Below are 16,919 nucleotides of genomic sequence, written 5' to 3'. Positions count from 1 at the left end.
GAGATTGTGTATTTATTTTGTAAAAGCTTATAATATTTTTTGTTTGTAAAAATACTATGAACTATTTCTTTATTCCCACTAAAGAAAGTTTCTGAATCTGAGGGTTATGATTGCAAAACTTGATAATTTGCTTCATAAGGAGGTGGATGCAATCCTTTTGAGTAAGCTATTGAAGCTTGCAAAAGATATATCTTTGATATACTGAGACAAGGATCTTCATTCAACTTTTGATCCATCAAGGGATATATGAATTTTTACATTACAAGACACAATAATATATGCACATAATTCTTTGTTTTATATATGCTATAATCTAGAGTCTGGAATTGTCTTCCGTCTGAACATATTTTGTATCTTTCATTCACATTTTGGATTTTTCATTTCATCCTTGGTAAAATTTAAATTAAGCAGCTAATTAGTTTGTTATTCCTTTTACAGCCACAATCTATGAATGGTGTTGACAGTTTTGGCGGTATGGGGGCAACTTTAGTAGATTCACTCGACACATTATTTATAATGGGTCTTGATGCCCAATTCAAAAGAGCTACAGAGTGAGTTGTACATTATTTTTAATACAATTGATTATGGAATCTGCTATGTGTGCTTCAAAATGTTTGCGTATATTCTTACTTTCTTCTTACAATCCTTTTCAACTTTGCTACAAGTTGAATTGGAAAAACAAAAAGGAGAAAGGATTTCGTCCTTTTCCTACTCTATTTTTTTTTGTTATTGTGCATAGTTCTAGTTTCTGTGTTCAAGGATTGGTTATGTTCAAAGCATCCAATATAATAAATATTGCAGGTGGGTTGCAGAATCATTGCATTTTCACCAGAACATTGAAGTTAGTGTGTTCGAGACAACCATAAGGTTGAATTAGAAGGTTCAATCTTAGTTTTGTTGACATAATTTCTCCGCCACCTTAAAGTTGTTGTAACTTTGCTAGTTGCAACAAATTTTGCTTTCTAGTCCATTTTGTCTCATTTGTCTATTATTTTGGTTTAGAGTTCTAGGTGGCCTTCTCAGTGCTTATGATCTCTCTGGTGACAAAGTTTTCCTTGAGAAGGCTAAAGATCTTGCAGATAAGTTATTACCTGCTTGGAATACACCTTCAGGAATCCCCTATAACAGAATTAACTTGGCATATGGCAATACAAATAACCCTACATGGGCGCGGGTATGTTTTGTCTTCACTATGTACTTCATTTATTTATCTAATATTATTGTCTTAACAAAAATAAGTTATGGTTTATATCAGAATGATTATTTCAATATTTGTTTGACTTAAATATTTAGATCATGTTCACCTTTAACATTAATTTTCATTGGTTGATCAATGGGATCCTTTGGTTGATTAATGGTCCCATCATTTTTTTTTATTAAACTCTCCTAGGGTTTTTAGTATTGAAAATTTTCTGTCACGTTACTATAGATTCAAGGTAATGCTATCTTGATTCTCACTGCATTTGTAATGGTGGAATGGATACAACTGAATGTGGTGGTCTAATTTTAAGCAATGATTTTCAAGATTTGTCTAGCGCACCCACCTATAGACTATAGTGAAATTTTTGTAGCTCGTTCTATGTTCTTAATTGATCGTTCTCTGTTACTAGGGAAACAGTATTCTTGCGGATTCTGGTTCAGAGCAACTTGAATTTATTGCTCTCTCTCAAAGGACAAATGACCCCAAGTACAAGGAAAAGGTAACCCCTTATTGCTTTTTATGTGCTTCCTGACTATTTTTGACAGAAAAATTGTCAACTTTGTATGTCTTTTCCTTTAGGTGAATTGGTTCTAATATTCTAGTTTTTCACATCACTAACCATATTGATTTTGAGAATGTTACGATTTTGCCTTTCGATTATTTCAGGCAGAAAAGGTCATCAAGGAGCTTTATAGAACTTTTCCAGAGGATGGGTTGCTTCCTATATACATTAATCCACTTACTGGAACTAAATCAAGTGGAGCAATTACATTTGGTGCCATGGGTGACAGGTAGTGATACTGATAATAACTTAAAAGATAATTGTCGTATGATCTTATAATTGTTGGCTACCTAGGTCTTCAAATAAAATTCAATTCCAACTTCATGTAAGTTTTTGCTGAACTTTTTGCCTTTTATGAGCCTTACAAAACATAGAAGATACAAATGAGTTGTTAACTCTTCATGAGGAATAGAACAATTTGATGATAAATTGAATATGATAGACTTTAACGATCTATTTAAGCTACCCTTTTTCATTTGCTGTGATTATTGAGAATATGGAGCAAATTAGAGTTACTGATGTATATATTTTGAATGGTGCAAGATGATTTTTAATACGTTAACATGCAACATAGTGATGGTTCACTTACTATCAGAGATGTTTTCATGCATGCATAAACTTGACATATTTAAAAGGAATAACATAGATAAACTATACAAAACACTCAACTAATTTTTATCTTTTGTTGATTGGTAATTGTCATAGTGCGGATCACAACGTGATGACGAAAAAAACAACAAAGGAGTTGTCATTAACATTTATTAAAGGAAAAACAACAAAAAAAAATCTTTTTTATCCTTGACTATGTTATAGATTGCTTGACATTTTTCAATTACTTTATTCTTCACATATTTAACAAGGTTGTCGATTTATGTGTTGTAGCTTCTATGAGTATCTACTCAAGGCCTGGATTCTAGGGAACAAGACTGAAGTTGTAACATTTTATAGGTAATGAACTTGGAATGTTGATTGTCTTTTGGAAAATTAAGCAATTTTATTATCTTTGGTAAGAAGTTATTGATCCAACTATCTTATGTCACAAATCTTACACCTGACTTTGCCTCACACTAATCTACCATGTACATATTTTGTTGCCATAAATTTGTGAAAGAAGCCAAAGTATTATGGAATAAACAACAAAGTATTGTGACAAACATGCCATCACTTTCTTCTATGCTCTAGTCTCTTGTTTCCTAGTTGGTCTGATAAGCTACACATTTGGCAAACCCCTCTTCAGTACTTCTCTAATATGAAAGTTCAAACTTTGAATTAAGCATATATTTGGACCATATTTAATGTGCGAGCAAATGGTGCATCCAGGGAAATGTGGGAGAAATCAATGAAAGGCCTTCAAAGCATGATTAGGAGGTCAACACCTTCATCTTTTACATACCTAATTGAGAGGCTTGGAAATGCAGACTTTGACAAGGTGCTATTTTGAAAAGGAAGTCTATTTTTGCCTTAGCCGAGTATGTCATTAAAAGAATCTTTTATCTCGTTTCCTTCTTAGATGGATGAATTAGCATGTTTTGTTCCTGGAATGTTGGCTTTGGGATCTTCTAACTATGGCCCTGGAGAAGCTGAAAAATTTCTAGCACTTGGAGAGGAGGTAACGGCTATAGAAGTATTTCTATTAAGTAGTTACTTAATTTGACTATGAACATTGAGTCATTCAAACTGTGATGACCTCCTTGTCAAGGGGTAATGAAAAAAAGAAATATGAATAATACATGAATACACTAAGCCTATGGAAAAAGAAAATGACTTGTGAAAAGGGCAAGTTGTTGCTACTCTTGAATGTTCGTAAGTGACCTTCCAATAGTTGGTAATATAGAAGTTGACAAGTATTTTTTTTCCTCTATCAGCAATTCTCCTATAATTCCTAAATGATAGAAACATATAATTTCAAGTATATGATGTTTAAATAGTACCAAATTCTCGATTGTTTTGAAAAGCAGGGTTACACCTTTTCTTGCCTTTTCCCCTAGGAAGTGGAAATTTCATTTAGAACAAAATAAAGAATTAGGTTGCATCTTGTGACTAAGTTGTAAATTCTCTTTCAGACCCAACCACACAACATTCAGGTTTTAGATTTGATTGAATATTGATATTTTTTTTCCAAAAAGGAAATGGTTTGGATGATAATTAATAATTTGTGCTAGAAATATATTGGTTTCAATTGCTATTTTTCTTTCAAACTATACTAAATTCCAATGCATCCTATTGTTCAGCTTGCATGGACTTGTTACAATTTCTACCAATTAACACCAACTAAATTGGCAGGAGAGAACTATTACTTTCGCAATGGACAGGTTTGAATCTTTAATTCTCACATTGCTAGTCAAATCCCCCAAGATGTTATGTGCTAAGGTTAAGAAAATTGTAGGATATGAGTGTTGGTACCTCGTGGAATATCCAAAGGCCTGAAACAATTGAGTCTCTATTCTACCTTTGGCGTTTCACTGGAAACAAAACATACCAAGAATGGGGTTGGAATATTTTTCAAGCATTTGAAAACAATTCTCGGATTGAGACAGGATATGTTGGACTCAAAGATGTAAGAAATTCATAAACTGCTTCAATATTTTCTCCTACATGATTTACTCTCATTCTCAACCCTGAAAAAGTTGTGCATGCATTTGTGAAGTATTCTCATATTGGTGTGAAATGATCATAAATTATGAATGTTCTATCAAGAACTAATGGGATTCATAGATTTTTTCTTTCTTTCTTTCTTTCTCTTTCTTCATTTCAAATATTATAAAGAAAATTGCACAATGAAGCATTTACCCGTTTTATACATTGTGCACTACTAAACATAACTATGGCTAAATGCTCAGGTGAATACTGGTGCAAAAGATAATATGATGCAGAGCTACTTCCTTTCAGAAACACTTAAGTACCTCTATCTCTTGTTTTCTCCTCCATCAGTCATTTCTCTTAACGAATGGGTGTTCAACACAGAGGCACACCCCTTAAGAATTATGACTAGAAGTGCTCATGAAGAGAGTGGTGACCAAGAAGAGGTATTTCCACGTCATTTGCATGGTAGAAAAGAAGGTCGAATTAATTATAAAAAGTAGTTAAGAGTTGTTGCTTTCGGATTCTCATAAACAGATCTTGAAGCATAGTTCCCTACTCTCAACTTAGATCCAAGACTTCAACCTTGTGCTGTGGACACATCATCTTTTACTATCTTTGCATGAGAATGATTCATCATTTTGACTAATGATATTGCTCAGGGGACTGCTGGTTTTGCTTTATCAACAGAGTTATAGGTTGTCTGTCTATGGTGAACAATACTTGGAAGCTTTGTTTATTGGTGTACTTAGTAGGATAAAATGTGGGTGTAAATGCCTAGTTAGAAATAGAGACTATTCTACTTAATTTTTTTACCAACTTTTGCATAATTGTAAATTCTTGTGTATTAGTTGCAACTATGAGATTTAAGTTATCCAATTTTCAATTTTTCAAATTTCTTGACTCTTCTAATTAAAAAAATTCCTGATATTAATGCTTTAGAGATGTAACTTAGTTGATTAGCACTGTCTATGAAAAAGATAATTCATACTAATTCTATGTACTTAATTTTTTTAATGTGATGCCTACAAATATGTTCCCTGATGCTTGCTTTTGTGGTTCTACCAAGTCTTCTGACTGTGTATGAGTGACTTCTTGGTTTATTTACTATTTGAATATTATATACTGTCAAAAGTTCTGATACAATAATTAAACTTGACCCAACAAGGTTAGGTAAGCTTGAAGTTTTACTGATATAACGAGATGAATAAAGAGAAAAGGAATATATTTACTTAATTCTAAAATATTACCAATAACAATAACCATCATTACTTAAACTTCCATTTAGAATAAGACACGACCAATATTGTTTAAATGTATATGACATGCAAACTTGTTTGTAAGCAATAAAGAGTTAGCAAAATCCAAAACCTACTATAAAATATTCCATTGTTTGTAATCGACAATGAACACAATATGAAAGGTTAACAATTGAAATGCATACAGTAAAACACATTAAATTCAATGTGGCAATCTCACCTTTCATGTCAAAAGATTTAGATTAGCAAGCAGTTTAATCAAAGAAGAGAAATCCCTACTGGCAGGTGCTCGATCGATTACAAACTCAGGCAGTGATTCAATGAAAAGCAATGAGCAAAAGAAAAATTGTTCTCTTTCTTTCAATCATTTCCTTTGTCTGTTAGTCTGTGTCAAATCCTCACTCTTGTCTCTGTTTGCTCTTTCCTTCTTCTTGCCTCTCCTCTCAATTTCAGAATGATCTTTTAGATCCATTAAGAAAAAATTAAAACTCATTAAACCCTTATTACTAAAACATATATAAATTAAGACGAATAGGATAATGATGTTGATAAATTATATATATATATATATATATATATATATATATATATATATATATATATATATATATATATATATATATATGTGCGCGCGCGCGCGCGCTTGTGCCTGTGTGTGAGACAAAAAACATGGCCCAAGGCCAACTAAAAAGAGCACTGGAACCCTTCCAAATTCAAAAGGTACCAGAGAAGTCACCAATTATTAGAATTGGATATATATCAACTCAATAATTTCCTTTTTTCTACTTCTATAACATTTAGCTGTACCTTCATGATACTGTGCCTGGTTTTTAGATTCTTTCTTTCTTTGCACTAAGAATGTGATATTTTATTTACTTGTGAGATAAAATTTTAGCAAAAAATTGGTGGTGTCATTTATATTCTTCCCTTTTAAGTGTGCTTTTGGATAAACGTGTGTAAACTTGATTAGGAATGATTTTAATTAATGGATTTATATTTAAAATCTTTTATCTTAAAATAAATTCGGTATTATTAAAAATGTACACGGATACGAACTATGGTTCCAACCAAAAAAACGTGTGGATAAAATACGCAAGAAGTTGATGTACAAAACATTTACCACTCACAAAAGTTGAGGTAAACCAGAACACACTTTTATTTTTTAATTTGATTACAAAATCTCATCCGTGGTCCTTGAGTTACAATCCAACTTTAGGAAGCTGATATAGTCTGATAGACTCGTGCCCAAGTGACCCCAAGATCTAATTCTGTAAATGGTAAATGTGAGAGTGAAAAATGAAAAGTAAATGTAATTTATATATGTTGATGCTGAAGTTGAAGGGCACGCTTAATTGCTATAAAGGTAGGGAAAAGGAGGGTAATGTGCAGTGTGTAGATGAATAGAATATTATGTGCAAGAAGAGCAAAGCAGTTATAGTGAGAGGTCTATTCATTAACCAGCATTCTGTAAAACACAAATGCATTATTTTCTGAAGGAACAAGTGATGTTTTTGAAAGGTCTATTTTCAGCCCAGCAGAGACAAACATGCAGGGTTTGTTTGCTCTGAGTAGTCCCTGACCTATTTTGTTAACTTATATAGATATAGATGGCATAGCTAGGCTTTTGTTTTGTTCTCTTGTGTTCTTTTTCCTCATATATATGCTATTGAAGTGCTACTACCCGATTCCTGCCAATTTGTCTATCAATCAATGTTATGGGCAACTGAGCCCAGAGAAAGCTTTTTGTACATCAATTATCAATATGAGGACATACATATACTTATGTGTGACCATCTTTGTGCTACAATTTTTTTGTCTGTGTCAGACCAAAAGGTTGCAAAAGGGATACCGTAAAGAGAATAAAACCTCTAGGCTGGTGTTGATTCGTTTTCAAAGTATGTTGTTGCTCAATAATTATCGTACTGTTGCCAGAAATTTGGGAATTTAATTAGTTGGTTCAGAGTTTCATAGTTTTGAACAATTTTTCCTGTATTTTAATATGATACAGTTTGTTATTGTGTATAAGACAGTGTCTAACTCGAGAATATAATAAGGAAACAAAAGATAGAACAGTGAACAGATTCATTAATGATAAAAATGTACATGGCAAGTTTTCACAAAGGTGTAGGAATAAGGGTCAATTTTTATTTTCATTGCATAAAAGGTTTAATTAAATTTTTGGTTGTTGAAAAATTTGTTCTTTTATTTTTAATTTTTTTCAATGAGATCTTCAAAAAAATCACTTCTTTGTCAAATAATATTTCTATAGTTTTTGTTTCTCCTTTGATTCTTTTAAATATTATAAACCCTTCTTCCTTCTGATTCTTTTAAATATTACAAGTTCTATATCTATTCCTCTTAAATATTACAGACTTCCCGTTTCCTTTCAAAAAAAAAAAATTACAGACTTCCACGTTTAGTCTACCATTCAGATTTCAGATGAACCAAATAGAGAATTTATGAAATTTAAAAGTACTAAAATAAAATGGAAAAAAAAACGGATCATCTGAAATAAAAAATGCTTTATGAGGATCTATTTTGAAAAAAAAAACATGAAATGAAAAATCACAATATTTTAAGAACTAAATATTTAATTAAACCTTGCAAAAATTTTAGTTTAGGGGAATGAAAAGATGACGTCTAGTTTAGTGCTTAGAGAGAAAAGAAGCAGCTGAAAGAAAAAAAAATGCAGCAGGATTGGGAATTATTAATTGGATTACTGATAGCAGTGCTCGTGTTCTGCAGCTGGCTTCGAGGGCCAGGGCCTCCGAGAAGAGAAAGGAAGGTGAAGAAAAAGGGAAAAACTCAGATAAGAGAAGGAATGTATTGTTCTTATTTCATTTGCTAGTTATTTACATATATTTATAATGCCAATTTGCTAAGGAATTATCCATATCATATCTATTATCATATCTTTTCAGGAATCTTGGCATAATATCCTAACGGTATATAATTCTGGATGTTTCCAAGCAAAGGACACCTGGACCTAGCAAATGCTGCACGTGTCAGCTCAGCCTCCTCTTACTAGTGTTTCTGCTCATCAAACATAGTCTCTTAAGTGTGTGGGTCTGGTAATTCTTCTTTTAGCTTTCACTATTTGTACCCCTGCATTCGTATTTGCTGCTGCCTTCGTATTTGCTGTGTCTGTTTCTTCTGATGTTGCTATGTGTACCCCTGTATCCATGTTTGTTACGTCTTCTGTTTCTGTGATTGTTTCTCTGCTCCTATCAACTTCCCCTGGCCCTTGAAGAATCACCTTGCCCTCAAGGTGATGTTCCTGCGTTAGCATCTCCCAGTCTTCCCACGAAGTTTCATCCGGGGATAACCCACTCCATTGGACCAATACTTCCCATGGTGCATCATCTGCCGAAGACGATCGACGATAGTCGAGAATGGCTAGGGGAGAGATGCTGGGCTGATTATTAATGAATTGCGCAGGGAGGGGAGGAGTAGTATCGGCGTTGGGATCACCATGAAAGGGCTTTAAGAGGTTGCAATGGAATACGGGGTGAATGCGAGTCCCCTCGGGTAATTTCAAGCGGTAGGCAACCTTACCAACGCGTTCTAGGATTTGAAAGGGCCCGTAGAAGCGTTTTGCGAGCTTGCCGGTGGTAACCGGAGTTGCCTTAGCAGATCGCTGCCGATAAGGGCGCAATTTTAAAAGTACCCAATCTCCAACTTCATAATTAACGTCGCGTCTTCTTGTATCAGCAATACTCTTCATGTGGGACTGAGCCTTTAGCAATTTCTTACGAATGCAATTGAACACTTCCTCTCGGTGTTTCAAAAGATCGTCCACAGCATCAAATTTTGAAGTTCCCGAGATGTATTCCGGAAATGAAAAAGGTTTTCGTCCAAATGTAATCTCATAGGGCGTGGAACCTGTGCCGGAATTCCATGAAGTGTTGTGTGAGAGCTCAATCCAGGGTAAGTATTTACCCCAATTTCCGGGCCGACGGTGAACAAAAGCGCGCAAATATTGCTCAATTACTCTATTCATAACCTCAGTCTGACCATCACTTTGTGGATGGTAGGCTGAACTCATACGAAGGTGAGTGCCGCTGAGCTTAAAAAGCTCCTGCCAGAATCCACTGATGAACAAGGGGTCGCGATCGGAAACTAAGCTCCGAGGAATGCCGTGAAGCTTAACAACCATGTCGATGAATAAAGAAGCCACCATGTGTGCTGTGTGGGATGAAGGCAGAATGCCCAGATGAATGCCCTTAGAAAATCTATCGACAACAACGAGAAGCACTGTTTTGCCCTGGAATGGTGGAAGTCCGGTTATAAAATCGAGGGAGAGATCCTCCCAGGGCCGAAAAGGAACCGGAAGTGGGCAAAGTAAGCCGGCAGTGCGCTTGGTTTCATACTTAGTGAATTGACATTCAGCACAATTAGCTACAAAAGTTGCCACGTCAGATCGGAGGCCGGCCCAAATGAAGTTTTCCGATAACCTAGCAATTGTCTTTGCTACCCCCATGTGACCCCCAAGTGGAGTTGAATGATATTCTAATAAGAGTGTACGAATGAGAGGAATAGTGCGGGGAAGCCAAATTCGACCTTTCTGGAGAACAAGGTTCTGACGAATGGTGAAGTCAGGATACGAGGCCGGTGAGTTAATGATGTCTTGTCGGTGCTGGCAATAGTGAGGGTCATTGGCCACCTGTCGATGTAATTCCTCAAGGAAGGTCAAACAAGGGATGGAGAGAAGCAAGGAGAGTGATGAAGAAAATTCCGGTGATCGGGAAAGAGCATCCGCGGCTTGGTTGTGAGCTCCAGAGCGATATTGAATCTGGTAATCGAAACCCATTAAGCGTGCCAAGTATAAATGTTGTTCAGGAGTTTGCACAATTTGTGTAAGGAGCTCCTTTAAGCTTTTGTGATCTGTAATGATAGTGAACGGGTGGCCCAATAGATATTGGCGCCATTTCTTCACTGCAGAAGTAATTGCAAACAATTCCCGGACATATGTTGACGCCGAGAGTAATTTCTTGGTGAAGGGTTTGCTGAAATATGCGATGGGATGTCCTCGCTGAGACAAGACAGCGCCCATGCCATTGCCGGAGGCATCCGTCTCCACCGTGAAGGGTTCTTGAAAATTCGGCAGAGCAAGGACAGGAGCTGTGGACAAGGCAAGTTTGAGAGTTTGAAAGGCAGTCTCTGTCTGATGGGTCCACTGTAATGGTTCCTGAAGAATGGCTTTGACCAAGGGATCAGCAATCATAGCATAACCACGAATGAATTTTCGGTAAAAACCCGCAAGTCCCAAAAAACTACGAACAGCTTTCGTGCAGTGAGGTCGTGGCCAGTTAACAATGGCAGCTATCTTGTCAGGCAGGGGTTCTACACCTCTGGAAGAGACTACGTGCCCCAAATATTCAACCTGCGATTGGGCAAAAAAACATTTAGAACGCTTCAGGACAAAATGATTGTCAAGTAAGACCTGAAAGGTCAAGGCTAGATGTTGTAGATGATCATCGAAGGAGCGGCTATAAATGAGTATGTCATCGAAGAAAACGATGACAAATCGGCGAAGGAAGGGCCTGAAAATGAAATTCATAGTAGCTTGAAACGATGATGGAGCATTGCAGAGTCCAAACGGCATGACCCGGAACTCATAATGGCCATGATGGGTTCGGAAGGCCGTTTTGGGAATGTCTGCTGAGTTCATTCGAATTTGATGATAACCTTGAAGAAGGTCAAGTTTCGAAAAGCACTGGGCACCCCCGAGTTCATCAAGCAGTTCATCTATGGTGGGAATCGGGAATCGGTCTTTGATGGTAAGAGAATTCAAGGCCCTGTAGTCTACGCAGAAACGCCAGGTCCCATCGTGCTTTTTAACCAATAGAACTGGGGACGAAAAAGGGCTATTGCTTGGTTGGATTAGGCCCTGTTGAAGCATAGATTCAACTTGTAATTCGATCTCTTGCTTCTGGAAATGCGGATACCGGTAAGGTCGGACATTCACCGGAGTTGATTGGGGAAGAAGGTGAATATGGTGGTCGGTGGTACGTGGCGGTGGTAATGTTTGGGGGGGTTGGAACAAGCTCGCATATTGGTCAATGAGAGTCTGAAGCTGGGGTTGTAAGTCTTCCATGGCCGCAGGAGGTGTGTGTTCAAGAACAGTGATATGGAAATAGAGTCCCTGGTGTTCGGTGCGACATAAACGTCGAAATTGTGAAGGAGAAATTGAACTCAGGTTGGCCGCCGGATCTCCCTGTAACTTGATTAATTGGCCCTGAGAAATGAATTGCATGCTCAATGTAGTGTAATCAGTTAACACTGGCCCAAGGGACTTGAGCCACTGGACCCCCAAAACAATATTGGCGCCGGAGATAGGGAGTACGTGGAGGTCAACAAGGAAGCTATGGTCCTGGATGTGGATAGTAATGGCCTCGCAGACGGAGTTGCATTCGAGATATTGACCATTACCCACCATTACCCGCAGGGGAGAGGTGGTCCGGCAGGATAAGCCCAATTGGGACACCAAAGGCTGTTGGACAAAGTTGTGGGTACTACCCCCATCAACTAAGATCAGCAATGGGTGGCCGGAAATGGCTCCGACAAGGCGTATGGTCTCAGGGGCGACATGACCGGCTAAGGAATTAAGAGATATTTGGGCTGGGTAAGAAGTTGGGCTATCGGGTGGATCGGGAGGTTGGGTAGGTATCGGGTCAAGAGTGAGTGGGTTAGAAGGGTCGAAAGTGGGTACATTAGGAATAGCCGGGTCGTCTTCATCAGAAATGAGGAGGAAAAACCGCGAGGCGCAGCGATGCCCTCGATGGAATTTCTCCTCACAGTTGAAGCAGAGTCCCCGTTCTCTGCGGGAGGCAATCTCCTCCGGGGACAAACGCTTCCAAGTGGGCGGAGTTGGTCGATTAGGTGGTGGAAGAAGAGGGGGTAAGGCAGTTGAGGGTGGGGAATTAGGGTTTCTGAAAGGGGGTGAAGGAGGTGGGGTTGATAATGGTGGTAAGGAAAGGGAAGGTGTTGGTCGCGGGGGGTAAGGCGAAGGAGAGGGTCGGGGTCGAGTGGATAGACGCATGTCGGAGAACTTCTCCTCCTGGAGTCTTGCAAGGCCCGCCGCCTGGATCAATGTGGCCGGCTGATGGGCTTGTACCTCCCTTCGAATCTCCGGGGTCAGGCCGGAGATGAAGCAGCTGAGGAGGAAGGTCGAAGGTAAGCCGGCGGTGCGGTTCGCAAGATCCTCGAAGTCGGAGAGATACTGGGCCACGGTACCTGTCTGCGTGAGTTTGCTTAGAGCCCCTGAGGGATCATCAAATTGGGATGGTGCAAAACGCGTACGGAGGGCGTTCAAGAAGGCTGGCCACGAGGGAAATTGCTCGGTGGTGTTCATCCATTGAAACCACGCTAGAGCACGGCCTTCCATATGAAAAGAGGCAATTGTAAGTTTGTCTGAATCCGGAGTACGATGGTACTCAAAAAATTGATTTATTTTATAAATCCATCCGAGAGGGTCGGATCCGTCGAATCGTGGGACATCTAATTTGATTCTGTGTATTGGTGTAGGGACAGGCGGTGGCGGTGGAAGAGGAGGCGGGGTTGGTGGTGGTGGAGAAAAAGTGGGGGAGACTCGTTGAAGGAGCTCGTCAATCTTCATGGTCATAGCGTTCACAGACTCACCCAGGTATAACTGCTGTTTGGCCAAACGACTGAGAGCGTCTTCAAGCTTATCGGGGGGAAAAGAGGTGCGATCGGAATCTGCCATGGGAGGAACAACGAGAGCACCAAAATTGATAACAGTGCTCGTGTTCTGCAGCTGGCTTCGAGGGCCAGGGCCTCCGAGAAGAGAAAGGAAGGTGAAGAAAAAGGGAAAAACTTAGATAAGAGAAGGAATGTATTGTTCTTATTTCATTTGCTAGTTATTTACATATATTTATAATGCCAATTTGCTAAGGAATTATCCATATCATATCTATTATCATATCTTTTCAGGAATCTTGGCATAATATCCTAACGGTATATAATTCTGGATGTTTCCAAGCAAAGGACACCTGGACCTAGCAAATGCTGCACGTGTCAGCTCAGCCTCCTCTTACTAGTGTTTCTGCTCATCAAACATAGTCTCTTAAGTGCGTGGGTCTGGTAATTCTTCTTTTAGCTTTCACTATTTGTACCCCTGCATTCGTATTTGCTGCTGCCTTCGTATTTGCTGTGTCTGTTTCTTCTGATGTTGCTATGTGTACCCCTGTATCCATGTTTGTTACGTCTTCTGTTTCTGTGATTGTTTCTCTGCTCCTATCAACTACTTTGTTATGCAATGTGCACAGATACAGAAACAACAACCGGAAAAAAGCCAGTATATATAGTTTTGACTTGGGACCAGTGGATTGTGATATGCAAAAAAAGAAATGGAAACTAAGGTGCAAATGCAGCTTCTTCGTCTAACAAATATTTGGTGCTGTGACCAAAAAAATTGAGACTCGTGACTGTACGCACAATAAAAATTGGAGATGCAGGGGATCGAACCCTGTACCTCTTGCATGCAAAGCAAGCGCTCTACCATTTGAGCTACATCCCCATGCTGATAGTTTTTCGATTTCATTTCTATATCAATCTATTAAAGCACCAAATATCTCTGATGAATGCAGTTGAGCATATCTTTTACTTAGATTCACACTTTACTTAGATTCACCCAATCATGCCACACATACATAATATTTCATCGCATAAAACATTGAAACTTATTATCTCCATTTTCATTTTTTTTCTCCTCCAAATTAAATAATGATGTTTAAATTAAATGATTGTTATTTACCTTGGTTCTCTTAAAAAAACTATAACTTGGTTGCCCTTTCATAATTCCTCACACACATTAAAGCATACAATTAACCATAAAAAATTATAAGTAAAATGTAATTAAAACAAATGATGTACAACTTTTTTTGTTACAAAAAATTTAGGTCAGTTTTTGCGAGTTCACTAGGTTCAAAGAGCACTACTAATATTTTCATATAGCCTACCAATAAGGTATTTACTTCGATAGTGATTCAAACTCAGGTCTTTGTCAGATATAAGTTTAATTTTTGTCAAATTAACTTTTGTTTTCACAATGTAAAAAAATAACTTATAATTTCTTATCAAAGAATAATATAAAAGTATATTTTATTTTTCAAAATTCAAGCTAACGGATTCAGTCAACCGCAAGTTAAGCCCGCATCAAACTAATAAATTTTTGGATCAAACTGGATGTACCAAAATTACTTTAAACCCATTGTTTTATTAGTTCAATCCATATTTTAGATAAGGCTAACCAGACTTAACCTATTTTAACACCTTTAGGTGATATTTTATATACTATATTTATATTTTAAAATTTTACTTAAATTTGAAAATACTAACGTATTATGTATGAGCTAGACAACTTGCTAGTTTAATTATTAATTATGTTAAAAAAACACTAAAAGCAGTGATTAGTCAATTCATATCAATTTATATGATGTACATAATGCCATAACTATATATGTAATCCCTTGAAAATAACTTGACTAGCTAAAATTGATCAATCAGAAAGTAAGGCTTCATCAGCAGGGTTACTTAACTCGGAATTTATACATTAGGTGCCACAGAATGCCTTTTTATATTATATTCGTATAGGGGTTGAGACAATATAGAAAGACATCTTCAACCATCTAGAGGCGTGTTTCATTCTCACCAAGAAATCTTTCTATTCTTAATTCGAGACAGCTCTTGTAATTAAATACAAGTGCTTTAATTTGTTGATTTATCTATGTATTCTTTAGCGAAAGGAGTGTCTCCAATACAAATGTGATAAAACAAAAGAGAAAGAAAGAAAGGGATCCATGACATTTTTATGGGGATTAGTGAACAAAGAGAGAGTGGTAGCAATGATGGTTTAAGTTGTCATCGTTTTGCATGCAATATAGAAAGATGAGCAGAGAAAGAAAGGAACATACTTTCATGACCTTCCCTTTCACTTTATTTGCTTTATACTACGGTCATTTTTGCTTTAATCAGTCTCTTAGATTTCAGTAACAAAAGCTTCCTCCTTATTTCTCCTTTACTTCACTTTCACTTTCACTTTCACTTTCGATTCTACCACATACAGTAAGTTGGAAAGCTTAAATCTTACTTAGTTGGATTATTTGATTTTATAAACGTTTGAAAGAGTTATGCACAATTAATTTAACAGTTGCTCTCAACCTCAATCTCACAATAATGGTGAATTTTATAAGACCTTGTATGATAAATACTTCATTAATATATTTAACTGCATACTCGTTCATCTTTGAGTTGGTTCGAGCTTACGATGAACTGATTTATAAACTCATTATGAGAATAGAATCATGCATGTATACTATAACTTATCGTAAGCCTTTTTCGAATGTCAGGTTAATCATTGTGTCGCGTGACATCACAAATAATGCCATAAAAAAACAAAAGACGACATGTAATTTTAAGAATTGTATATTCCACTGAGAAAAACATACATATGTGTATTAATGAAAGGCGTATAACCAGTGAAATACACATGTAGCCAGGAGACAAGTAGTATAAAGGAAAATTGAAGTTTATTTGTCACGATCACGGAGATGTAAAGAATTGTTATACTGTGTGTTTTAGGGAATAAACTATAAAGGGTCGGGAAGGGAAAAGAGGGCTACGTACAAATATATTAATTTCTCTTTTGCTTTTGGAGCACAGACAGACGGATGTGTTGTACATGTATTTTTAAATTTAGATAAAATTTAATTTTGCCAAACAATTCAAATAATATAATAAATATGTATTTATTAGGAATAATGAATATTTTATTTGATAAAATAAAAATATAATACTTTTAAAATTGAAAAATAACTTACGAAAGTAGATTGCTGTTAATTTCATATAATCTATTAAAACTAAAATTCAGAAAACTTTAAATCTAGAAAATTGGAAAATTTTAATATTAACGACAAATAATGAATTGAAGTAATAATATATGGGGGGAAATATAATATATATAAACTATTTTATGTAAAAAAAATCATATAATTTAAATGATTTACTTCGTACTTAGCTACCTAGCATTTACTATATCTAAAATACTCATTTTTCTTCTTATTTAATGAAACTAGTAATTAAAAAAATATAAAGCTTAATTAAATACAAATCACAATAGATAGTAGATAAATTTAAATAACAAAAAGGAATTAGAATTTGAAACCTGAAAGCTTATGCATTCGAAAAAGGAATTAGAATTTGTTTAAATAATAATTTAAAAACAATATAATTAAATTAAATAAATTTTTTTATAAAAAAACTATATTTTAGTATATAATCCATGAACCCCCAGTCT

At 36.4% G+C, this 16,919-nt stretch overlaps 1 protein-coding gene and 1 non-coding gene across 2 annotated transcripts; one reads left to right on the top strand and one right to left on the bottom strand.

Annotated features, from left to right (window-relative positions):
- Positions 1-444: 444 nt before the first annotated feature.
- LOC114391868 (mannosyl-oligosaccharide 1,2-alpha-mannosidase MNS1-like) lies at positions 445-5,238 on the top strand. The gene is made up of 11 exons (XM_028352858.1): positions 445-551; positions 802-867; positions 1,003-1,174; positions 1,611-1,700; positions 1,868-1,992; positions 2,646-2,711; positions 3,084-3,192; positions 3,274-3,372; positions 3,995-4,075; positions 4,150-4,320; positions 4,604-5,238. The coding sequence occupies exons 1-11, from the start codon at positions 448-450 to the stop codon at positions 4,844-4,846; spliced, it is 1,326 nt and encodes a 441-aa protein (XP_028208659.1). The 5' UTR covers positions 445-447; the 3' UTR covers positions 4,847-5,238.
- An 8,830-nt stretch (positions 5,239-14,068) lies between these two features.
- Positions 14,069-14,141, bottom strand: TRNAA-UGC. Its single transcript has one exon. It is a non-coding gene; the product is annotated as a tRNA-Ala (tRNA).
- Positions 14,142-16,919: the final 2,778 nt, after the last annotated feature.

The sequence above is a fragment of the Glycine soja genome, chromosome 17 (assembly GCF_004193775.1).
Source record: "Glycine soja cultivar W05 chromosome 17, ASM419377v2, whole genome shotgun sequence".
NCBI classification, from domain to species: domain Eukaryota; kingdom Viridiplantae; phylum Streptophyta; class Magnoliopsida; order Fabales; family Fabaceae; genus Glycine; species Glycine soja.
Note: the sequence above shows the minus strand (reverse complement) of the source record. Positions and strands in the feature narration are given on the sequence as shown.

What these genes read in the sequence shown, in the direction of transcription:
- LOC114391868 (XM_028352858.1), top strand. Translation starts at nt 448, where the DNA reads ATGAATGGTGTTGACAGTTTTGGCGGTATGGGGGCAACTTTAGTAGAT. An exon ending in GAAGTTGTAACATTTTATAG is followed by an intron (nt 2,712 to 3,083) that starts GTAATGAACTTG and finishes TGGTGCATCCAG; the next exon opens with GGAAATGTGGGAGAAATCAA. An exon ending in ATTACTTTCGCAATGGACAG is followed by an intron (nt 4,076 to 4,149) that starts GTTTGAATCTTT and finishes AGAAAATTGTAG; the next exon opens with GATATGAGTGTTGGTACCTC.